This window comes from Peromyscus californicus, unplaced genomic scaffold, assembly GCF_007827085.1.
Source record: "Peromyscus californicus insignis strain IS unplaced genomic scaffold, ASM782708v3 Scaffold_15__1_contigs__length_86483966, whole genome shotgun sequence".
NCBI lineage: Eukaryota > Metazoa > Chordata > Mammalia > Rodentia > Cricetidae > Peromyscus > Peromyscus californicus.
In genome coordinates, this window is record NW_026294447.1 from 76939680 (window position 1) to 76951764 (window position 12085).

The 12085-nt window shown below is 37.3% G+C and overlaps 1 protein-coding gene across 20 annotated transcripts in view; it reads right to left on the reverse strand.

Annotated features, from left to right (window-relative positions):
• Gphn (gephyrin) overlaps positions 1–12085 on the reverse strand; it is a 416329-nt gene that overhangs the window by 92702 nt on the left and 311542 nt on the right. For all 20 annotated transcript variants that reach the window (XM_052739502.1, XM_052739504.1, XM_052739503.1 and 17 more), the window contains one exon: positions 5350–5487. In XM_052739502.1, coding sequence (XP_052595462.1) covers positions 5350–5487 — 138 coding nt within the window. The remainder of the gene's footprint in view (positions 1–5349; positions 5488–12085) is intronic.

The following is a 12085-nucleotide window of genomic DNA, read 5'->3' on the forward strand; positions in this document are numbered from 1 at the left end:
AAGGAAAAACTTAAAACAGTGAATATAGAAACTGAAGAAGACATGAGAAGATGGAAAGACCCTCAGCTCAGAGACTAGAAAATGACTGTATTACAGAGTTGATGCAGTCCTCATCTGTATCATAATGTTATTCTTCATGAAAATAGAAAAACAATTCTAAAATCCATATGAGAGTACACACACATACACCTAAACCAACCCCCTAGACAAACAAACAAACAAACAAACCCCCAGTCCCAAACAAAACCAAAACCACTACCACTGCCACTACAACAACAAACCCCCAAATGACAATAGACAAAGCATGTTAGGCAAAAAGAACAGTTCTTCAAATTATACTATGGAACCATAGTTGCAAAACGAATACTGTACTGGTGAAAGACAGATATACAACTGATGGAATAGAACAGAGGACCAAAAAATAAACTTACAAACAGCTATAGCCATCTCCCTCCTCTTTTTACAAAGCTGCCAAAAACATACAGTGGAGAAAAAACAGCCTCCTCACATAAACGGTACTGGGAAAATGGGATATCCATATTTAGAGTAACAAAATTAGATTGTTCTCCCTCACCCTGTTTAAAAATCAATTCAAAATAGATCAAAGACCTTAACAAAAGTCTTGAACCTTCAAAACTGCTAGAAGAAATTAGGGAAAACATTTTGAGATAAAGGTATAGGCAAAGACTTTTAGGTAAGACTCCAAATTTAGAAATAACAGAAAGAATTCACAAATGGGACTGCATAAAATTATTTCTGTGAATGTATGTGTATTAGTGTGAGTAGATGCCACCTGTGTCCAGGTGCCTGGGTAAGCCTGCAGAAGGCACTGGATCCCCTGGAACTGTAGTTACAGGAGGTTGTGAGCGGCCTGATGTGTGTGGTGGGAATTAAACTTGGGTTCTCTGGAAGAACAGCAAGCACTCTTAACTAATGAGTAATCTTTCTTGTGCTGGGGCTGCATAAAATTAAAAATCTGTAAAGGAAAGGAAACATCAGCAGACTGAAGAGATGGTCTATAAAATCGAAGAAAATCTTTGTCAGTTATATAGATGATGAGATCAATGCATAGAACATACAAAGAACTAAAAAATTAAACACCAAAAGAAGTAATTCATCAATAAATAGGCAAGAAAAATGAAGAGAAAATGAAAACTACTCTGACATTCTATCTCACTCCAGTCTGAATGGCCATGATCAGGAAAACAAAGAACAAATGTTGTTAAGAATGAGGGGTGCAAATGTACAGTGATGTAGCAACTATGGAAATCAGCATTAAGGTTCCTTACAATCTAACATGTGATCCAGCTTTGTTACTCCTGGAGGTACACCCAAAGGAATTAAAGTGAGCACATCAGCAGGGATACTTGCACACCAGAGTGTACTGTGGCAACATATGGAACCAGCTTAGATGTTCATTAAGAGACAAACACATAAAGAAAATATGGCATGCAAACAAAATGGAGTTTTATAACGATGTAAAAATAATAAATTGCATCATTTTCAGGAAAAATGATAAAACGCAGTATCAACAGGATAAATGAGCTATTTTTAAATATCCAGACACAGATAGACAAATATTGCATATTTTTTCTTACATGTGGAATCAAGATTAAAAATACAACCACCCTCAATGTATTTATTCTATGAAAAAAAATAGTGACTAACTGAGAGGAGGAAGGGGTTTAAAGATAAGAAAGAGGGCAGAAGTAGACAAGAGGATGCAGTGGTGGGGTGAGACCAATTATCATATGCTTTCTCTTATGCAGACTCTAGACTGAACAGGATATATCTTAAATATATGAAAGCTCAGGGAAACTGGGAACAGGAAGATGAGGCTAGTGGGCAGCGGGCAAAGGATGGTTGATGGGAATCTGAACAAAGTACAATTATATATATTCTGAAACTGTCACAATAGAATCCATTATTCAATAGTCTGATATTTTGAAATGTTTACTGATGCAATTTGTGATAGTCCTGAAATTGTAACATTTAAAAACTGTCATACCTAATGTATGTGAGAGGCTACTGACATGCTGTGCTCACTCACAGCTGAGAAGACAGTCTTGACATATATATTTACTTGGCCAAATGACTATTGGTAGGAACAATGTTAAGATCAAGCACTGTGGAATGTCGTTCTATACACTGTGAATGTGTTGCTCTGATTGATAAATAAAATGCTGATTGGCCAGCGGCCAGGCAGGAAGTATAGGTGGGATAAGCAGACAAGGAGAATTCTGGGAAGAGGAAGGCTGAGTCAGGAGTCACCAGCCAGACACAGAGGAAGCAAGATGATAAGTCATAACTGAGAAAAGGTACCAAGCCACGTGGTTAAACATAGATAAGAATTATGGGTTAATTTAAGTGTAAAAGCTAGTCAGTAATAAGCCTGAGCTAATGGCCATACAGTTTGTAATTAATATAAGCCTCTGTGTGTTTATTTGGGTCTGAGAAGCTGTGGACTGGGCAGGATACAAGAAAACTTCCAACTACAACCAAGGATTGACACCTACCAGAAAAGAGGAATTATGTATAGATTTTAGTCTCTATATCATTTAAATAGCTTTTAAAATGAATTTAACATACTTACAACTGATTATTTATCAGACACTAAAACATTTCATATTTTCAATGATCTCATGGCTATTTTAATACAATTTCTTTTCCACCTCTTCCTTTGAAAGATTAGACAAAATTTTGGTTCATCGTAGATCTTATTTAAGTATTCATATGTATAGGCTTTGAAAGACTGAAGGATTTAGAGTAAAAATATCCTTTGGAAAATACTAGCACAATAATGACTTTATGGTTGATCCTGAAATCATGTATATGGAATAATACAATAAAGTTTCTATGCTTATGAAATAAATCATATAGCTCATTCAAAGTGTTAATAAGTTGTACATTTGTATTTTTCCATCTAAAGATGCTCATTACCTGCATATGGTAAGCCTAAAAGAATGTGAGTCAAAGATATAAGATAAGTGGAAGCTGCTTAAAACCTATTTTTGTCTATGGAGGGTCAAGACAAAGGAGCTAAAACATGGCACCTACTATTTCACTAATTTAAGGTCTTTAACATCATCTGTTATGCCAGCTACCATTATTGAGAGTATTTTAATGCTGGACCAGGAGAACTATTATGCAGCAAAAAAGAATGTAAGTTTTAATACCTTACTCCTATTCCTTTTCTGCTTTTGAGTCTGAGTTTCTGGGCAGAAAAATTAGGATGTTGTATAACTATTCTCTAATGTTCATTGCAGTTTAAATATGCCAGTGTTAAGATTCTATGAATAAAACTCTTAGACAATTATTTCTATGTGTGAGTATGTATGTGTGTCTGGAGACAAGAGGATAACGTTGGGTGGTATTCCTCAGAAGACATCCATCTTGTTTTTTGAGAAAGGGTTGCTCATGAGGACCTGAAGTTCACCAAATAGGGTAAGGTGGAATGGCAAGTGAGCCTCAGGGATCCCAGTGTCTCCATTTCCCCAACACTGGGTTCACAAGCATGTGCTAATATGCTTGGCATTTTACATGAGCGGTGGGAACTGACTACATATCCTCATGCTTGTATAGTAAGTACTTTACTGATGGAACTGTTACTCAAAACCTAAAATTAATTCTTTTGTATTGTTTCTGTCTTCATAAAAATAACTAAGAACTATATTTCATTTAGAAAATATCAAGTACAACTTTTGGGTAGGTGGGGTTTGATCACAGTACTTACTATTTATTAACTACATGTGCTCAGGAGCTTAGTCTGCTGGAAGTCAATGTCAAAAGACAACTTCTCAGGTTATTAGAAACGGAAATTGATTATAAACTTACTACAGTGGGGAACAACGCTGCTATAGTGTTAATACTGAATGTTCCCCAAAGGCCTAGGTCTACCCAGGGTGGCACTGTTAGGAGATGTCATGGACCTTCCAGAGCAGAGGCCTTGCAGGATACTTCGGTCACTGGGGAAGGTATGTTCACGAGGGGATTGTGGCCTCTAACCTCTTCCTTTTCTTTATACTTATTGTCTCCTGGCTCATGAGGGACATCGTTTGTTTTGTCACTAGCTCTTGCCATGATGTGAGGCCTCATTAAAGGCTCCAAGTCACAGGACCACTAGGTCATGAACTAGAATTTCTTAAAGAAAGATAGCTGGGCATGATGGTGCACCTTTAACCCCAGCACTAAGGAGTTCAAGGTCAGCCAGGTCTCCAAAGTGAGTTCCCATTCATCCAGGTACAAACAATGAGACCCTGCTTCAAAAAACCACCTCCACCTCTTCCACCTCCACCACCAATAGCAACAATGACAAAAAACAAAAAAAGACCAGACATTTTTTCTTTATAAGTTAATTATGTATTTTGTTATAGTGACTGAAAGTGACTAAGACAACTACATTTCCATTATTTTCATAAACTTTTCTGAAAATCAAAAAGCTAGGTAGAGCAGAAAACAGATCAAAGTGATTATTATTTAATAACCCAAGGATAAATTAGGTTATTTTGAGCTACAGACACTTCGCATCTTATGCTATATCCTAATAAAACATTGCAAGTTGAAAATATCATTAATGAAAAATGTATTTAAATGGGGACATGGTGGCATATGCTTGTAACCTTATCACCTGGGAGGCTATTGCTGGAGAATCACAGATTGAAAAGGCAGCCTAGGTTACATAGTGAGATGTTACCGAGAGAGAGAGATAGAGATAGATAGATAGATAAATAGAGATGCATTTGAAATCTAATCTAATCTAATCTAATCTAATCTAATCTAATCTAATGTACATCATAGCTCAGCAATATGATAAATGGTTTCTCTTGCTATGTGACTGACTAGGAACTACAGCCTCCTTCTGTACTCAGCTTTATAGGACAATGTCATACCACATATTACTAGTTGCAAACTATAAAAATGGACAATCTAAAATGTAGTTTTCTGGACATGTGGGATACCTTTATAAAGCTGGAAAATTAAGTCAGAAATGGTCTCTATGAATTTTCTACAACACACGGTTACAAGACATTAGTTATTTCTGATTCCTAAGAGAAAAAGCATCAGAAGGACTCAGAATTGTCTTATTTTTCTGATTTAGTAGTGCTGACAGCACCGTCTTTTGGGTAGAATTCTGGTATTTAGAATAAAAAACAGATGGCCTTTTCCTATTTTTATGAACCGAAAGCTATCTAGTATTTTATTCTGGTTATTAAGTCAATCATAGTTGAATAGAAAACAGGGACAGAAAGGAAGATTCAAATGCTGGCAATGGAGAGTAAGCATCTTCCTTTAGGATGCTGTACGAGTCTTTCTTGGAAGACAAAGGCCAATAGACAGATATGACAGTACCTCGGTAGTTGATGATTTCTGTACCAAGCACCGGAGTCATCTCCAGGACTGTAATGAAGGCTTTGTCCATAGATGTCAGAGGAAAAGGAGACATGCGATGTCTTCTAGCCACCTTGGTGATATCTACAGCACTGTGACCTAAACAGGAGACAATTAACTGAGAATAACACACGGGTACATTGATTAATAGGTAAGAATGACTTTAAACACCCAAACTTCCAATCTCGGGGTCCTGGTGAGACAATATTTCTCCTGTTTCTGACACATGATTGTAGAACATTAAATAATATTAGAAATGTGCCAAAACATTGTCAAATTTGCTAATATTGGCTGATCAATGAATGTTGACCATGGGTCAAGTAACTATTCTAGATTAACTGCTAATTCCATGTCAGGGAAGGTTCTGTTACAAGTCTTTACAGCTGAGTAAAGAAGCTTAGACAGGCTTTATATCTTCGCCTAAGTCACACAACCGGTAACAAAAGCACCAGGATATAAACCTTAGGTAGTTTTGGCTTCAGGGTTCATATCTTCAAGTATTGTACTGACCTTTAGATATTTAATGAACTAGTCAGCAAAACAAACTTATTTAAGATTCACTGGAATTGTTCCCTTTCCTGTAAAAAGTCATGGAAGATCACACGCAGCTGTCCACTCTTAGGTAACCTTATTTAGTCCCTCGGCATTCAGATCATACATTCAGGAAAACTGCTGATTTTGTATCTCTGATCTCAACCTCCACCCTCAACTTTACATTTGTATATTACCTAGGAGCTGGTAGATAATGTATTTTTCCAGGCTAGTAATCATCTGACATTACTTGAATATGTAATAGACAACCCAAACCTGAAATTTCTAAAATTAAGCTCTTATTTCTAACCTCTTTTACCACCCACAGGATGTTTTATTTCTCTTGTAATTCTCAACTCAGCCATTCATTTACCAGTTTAGTAACTGGGCCAAACAATGGAGACATCCTTGTCTTGTGTTTTGTCAGAACTCTAACTAAACTACCTTTAGAGTATACCTAGAATCTGACAATTGCTGACTACTTCCACTGCTACTACAGTACCTGGAACATCATTTATGTCCTGGTAAACTGATGGCCTCTTCCCTGTTCTCCTGATTCTTTCCTTGTTCCATTCCGTTTATTTACCACATAGTTAGTTATGTGATCCTAAGTTACAACATATTAATCTATGCTCACAACTCCCAAAGACTTTACATTTTACTTACATTAAAATCTTTGTTAGTGTCTATAAAGCCCAACATACCATCACTCTCTTTATTCTTGTCTTCTAACATTTTTGGTTTACTGTGCCCTAGTTACACTGGTTTCTTTCTTTCAGTGATCATGCCATGTCTCTCTCTTTAGGGCCCTTGTGCTTGCAATTTCTCTCTTGGACCATTTTCCTTCCAATATTACACTGGCACCTAGGCCTCATTTCTTTCAGTTTTTAGTATGTGTCACCTCATCAGAGAAGTTTTTGTGACTATTCTCTCTATAATGATACACGCCATCATTCTTTATTCCCATCCCTACTTTACTTCACACATAATACATAGATATTTATAGCCAAATATCTACCATACATACTTGCTGAGCTCATAGAATGACTCATTTGATGATGGAGACAATTTTGTGTATGTGTGTGTTTTCACGTGTGTGCAGAGTCATACAGGTAGGTGAACATGCATGTTTGTGTGTGCGGAGACTAGTGTCATTCCTTAGCCACTTATCCTGTTCTTTGTTTTAGAGGCAGGATCTTTCATTAGCCTGAGGATCACTAAGTAAGCCAGAGCTGGCTGGCTAGCAAGCTCCAGGGCACTACTGGGCTCAGCTTTTACATGTGGGTTCTAGGCATCAAACTTAAGTCTTTATGTTTGCAAGAAAATCTCTTTATCAACTGAACCATCTCCTGAGCCCCAAAGCAGACTTCTTTTACATCTTTTTTTTTTTTTTTCTGGAGCTGAGGACAGAACCCAGGGCCTTGTGCTTGCTAGAGCGATTAGTCGCTCTACCACTGAGTTAAATCCCCAACCCCCCCTTTTTTTCTCCTAAAGCAGACTTCTTGATCACTGCATCTTACCCTTGGAGTGCCAAAATGTATGGAGAACAAAGGAAAATGGAAAAGAGAAACTACAAGCCCTGCTGCTTGGGTCTCCTAAGTGGACTCACAGTTCCCTTCTTTCGTAGCCAGTTCTTGGCTGGATGAGGTCTGTGATGTAATTCTGGACAACAAGATGTCAGAAGAAATCTCTGGGAGAAGGTATTTTATTACAAATACTAAGATTAAAATAGACTGATCCTTCCAAAACAAGCTTTTGTCCTGTCTTCCATCTGGAACATGGAGGTATTGTAACCATTTTTCAACCATGAGTTTTAACTCTGCTGATAATTTTGAGCTGCTTGATAAACCTTCTATTGCTTGTCTCTGGACTTTCAATATGTGAAATAAATAAACTCTCATTTCTTTAAACTACTTTGTAATGATTATATATGTTCATCCCTCAGAAGACTATAGTTTCTGGTTGTTGTATCTTGCTAAATTTAGTGCATCTGCCACAACCCCAGCAGCTGCTCCAAATATGCTCACTGTATTGACTGAAAGGTACTATCACAAAGATTTCCAACCTATGAGTCAAGAGTCCCTCCTCACACACATAAAATTGCTTATAACATTTACTTTATGGACAATAAAAAAATTACAGAAATTTAAAGCTCGAGATGTTAGAAATTTTTAGTGATAAATTTGAATAATATTTTTTATTCACTATTATAGTTCAAAACTTAAAAGATTATGACTTATCACAGTTAAAATGTAAAATTAATTAATAACCTACTTTCATTGAGGTCTGAGCTTAGTCAATCAAATATTGTAAAATACTTATGGTCATAACCAGTATAAATGGAAAAAACGATAGTGACTTTCTCCTATTCAATCATAGAGATATGCAGATTTCAGCTTTGATCTTTTTGTGATTATATTACATATTATGTATAATCCTATAAAAGCTGTCCTTCTAAAATGTTTAGGTTTTGAGAAACTTATTATTTAGTCGTATAGCATTATTTGTTGAACACTATTTGCAACAATAAAAACATTTTAGACAGCAAATTTGACTATTACTGAAAACACACATCAATCAACACCCATTTATCAAGTGTACTTTACAAACCAGATACTCAAGGAGTTGGGATATGCAAAGTAACATGGACCCAGTCATGAAGAACACCATAGTTCAGCAGAAAGGGAAAGTATACAGTTAAGTGAAAGGGTAGTGAACTGTTAGATGGGTCTTTAACTACAAAGGTTGGTAGTTTCTCTCTCTCTCTCTCTCTCTCTCTCTCTCTCTCTCTCTCTCTCTCTCCCCCCTCCCTCCCTCACCCCCCCCTTGTTAGTTACAGTGTAGGCATCTACTACCCATGAGAAATCCCTCCAACTTCGAAAATACTATCTCTTTTATAACTTCTTTTGGCACTTGCCCTTCTCCATCTTATGCTACGTGTATTTAATATCTGTCTTACGATTGTTAGTGGATTATAAACATGAAAGCATAGCTTATCTTATTAATTTCTATATCCTTTGTCACTTTCAGAATAGTGCATCTATTAAATACTTGAGATGAGAATGAAAGCCAAATGTTTAAACAAAGTTCAAACTTGGCTATAAAGAGAAAAACAGTGCCTTCTGGTGATGTTTTACTTCTCTAAGTATAGAACATTTAAAAAATGGTTCGAGACCCATGGCCTGCAAGCCCTCTTTGTGCCTGAGCCACCTTTTCTGGATAAATGTAATTACCATTTGTCTTAGTTAGGGTTTCTATTGCTGTGATAAAACACCATGACCAAAAGGCAAGTTGGAGAGGCAAGGGTTTATTTGGCTTACACTTCAGCACTGCTGTTCATCACTGAGGGAAGTCAGAACAGGAATTCAAATAGAGCAGGATCCCAAAGGCATGAGCTGATGCAGAAGCCATGGAGGGGAGCTGCTTACTGGCTTGCTTCCCATGACTTGCTCAGTCCACCTTCTTATAGAACTCAGGACCAGCAGCCCAGGGATGGCACCATGCACCATGGGCTGGGTCCTCCCCCATGATCATTAAATGAGAAAATGCCCTACAGCTGGATCTCAAGGAGGCATTTCCTCACCTGAGGCTCCTTCCTCTGATGGCTAATTTGTGTCAAGTTGACACACAAAATCACCCAGTACACCACCACCTGTCAAAGAAGCCTCTCTTTACAGCAAATGGAGACTACCACAGAAAGTGACAACTAGACACAGTGCATCACGGGGAGCACAGACACAACGGATATATCTATAATACAGCTCCTGTATCTATAGCTCAGGGAACATCACAGAAGAGGGGTGGAAAGATTATAAGAGTCAGAATACCAGGAAGTCTGCAGTGAAACAGTTGTTCTAAAATGGTTGCATAAATAAGACTGGAACACTGGCAGTATTAATGGACATATTAATGTGGAAGGGGCAAAATTTCACAGGGGTTCCAACCCAGATTAAAAAAACAAAACAAAACCAGGCAACTAATGTGCTGGGAGAATAATTAACCTCTTCCCAAGAATAAGACTCCCTTATTGGTCACTCCATACAAAGGGGTCTGCCTTGAAACCATATATACACAAAAACCCAAATATGGACTCAGCAGGACGTATTTATATATTTGTGCACCCATACTTGCTTTTAACTAGGGAATCCACTCACAGCCAAGGAAGTACAGCAAAAACCGTGCCAGATGCTGCTGGCTTGATGGCTCACTGTCAAGCTCATGCTCATATAGCTCCCTTATACTGCCCAGACACATGGGCCTAGTGAATGGTCAGTGGGTTGGGACTTCTGATGTCAATTAATAATCAAGCACAGATTACCCACAGGCCAATACAATCCTCAATCTAGGCCCTCCTATCAGGTGTTTTCTATGCTGTGTCAAGTTGACAGAGTTGACTAAGACAAATAGAGGAAATTATTTTCTATAAGCCAATCTACTTTATGGTCCCAAATGAATTCTGATAGCTCCCTTACAAATGAATATTTGTAATTTGGTCTGAAAGAGAATCTCTGAAAAGCTATATTGAATTAACCCCTACTACAGAACAAAACAGACATGAAAAATCTAGTCTTACTAAAGAAATTAAAGTATTCAAGAGAATATTTATTGAACTTATAGTAAAAGTACTTGGTGATATATCATTATCATTGACAATTTGTAGGTTGGCTGGCTAATTCAGCGAAAGGAAACTACAAATTACCTTAGCATATGAGATCTTTTAGTGGGAATCAGGGACAAAACTGGAGGGGAAAGTCTAGACATTCCCCCTACTAGTAGTATCCTGAATTGAGCTAAGAGTGATAGCTTCAATTACCTCCCACCTCATTGATAAAATTCCTCAGCAATGATTGTAATTTTCTGAAATAGGTCTACAGAATTCTATTTATCTGAGGTGGTCACAATTAATGCTATAGTTTTCTCTATACTTTTAGATAGGTAAAATTTAACTGATTTCTTTTATACTTTTAAGTCCTGGCTGGATAGAATATTGACCATGTTAGTTAAGACTGCTCATGGCAAATGCTTAAAATCATGTTGAGATTTTCTATCATTCATGTAACAGTTATACTCACTGAAATGACTGCATAGGTACTTTCACACACAATAATAAATAAATTAATTATCTAAAAAGAATTTTTGCAAAAATGGCAAGAATTCACTCAGGGCAGTCATCATCAAAGACATGGCTAAATACTAAAGGTAATGTCTACAATATAAGAAGGCCTCTAATGGAGCAGAGATAATACAACGAAGGTTTCAGACAACAAAATGTTCACGCAGGTTCTTCTTGATTTAAATCAAAATCTTGGGAGGAAGTCTTGTTATTCATAATAATTAGTAAGAGTTTCCTATGTTGAGGTCTTTGATCCACTTGGACTTAAGTTTTGTGCATGGTAACAGATACGGATCTATTTGTAGTCTTCTACATCTTGACATCCAGTTATGCCAGCACCATTTGTTGAAGATGCTTTCTTTTTTCCACTGTACAGTTTTGGCTTCTTTGTCAAAAATTAGCTGTTCATATGTGTGCAGATTAATGTCAGGGTCTTCATTTCGATTCCATTGGTCCACATGTCAGTTTTTATGCCAGTACCAAGCTGTAAGAAAAATCCCCTAACTCTGATATTGAGATGTATCAGAACTGTGAGTTTGGATCTGAATCATGATTTTGACACAACTGTGTTTTCAGTACAGATTTGACTGGTTCTTGGTTGTGATGACAATCAAGAAACGCAGTCATGAATTATGTGGACTGCAGAAGACACTGGATCAAATATATCATTTTCTTTTTTCTTTCTTTCTTGAGAAAACATTTCCCAAACCACCAGGAGTTCAGCAGGGAGTTCCAAGAGGATCTGGGAAAGCAGAGAAGCCAAGGCCTCCTCTGTAGAGCCCATCTCCACTGTCCACTCACCGTCCTACTCCTGTCAGACAGCCATCCGTGGTGGCCTCACTCTAGGCTCAGGTAAAAATTCCACAGTTTCTAAAGGAATCTGATACATTCTCACAAGCCAAGCTGTCATGCCAGTGGATATGTTTTCATTTGGGTTTTTGTTGTTAATGTTTGAATGTGGAGAAAATGCTACAGGCAATCTGCATACTTCACAGAATAAAAACTTTGTGAGAAATCCCACTTCCAAAAAGTAAATTCATCAGATTCAGTCAA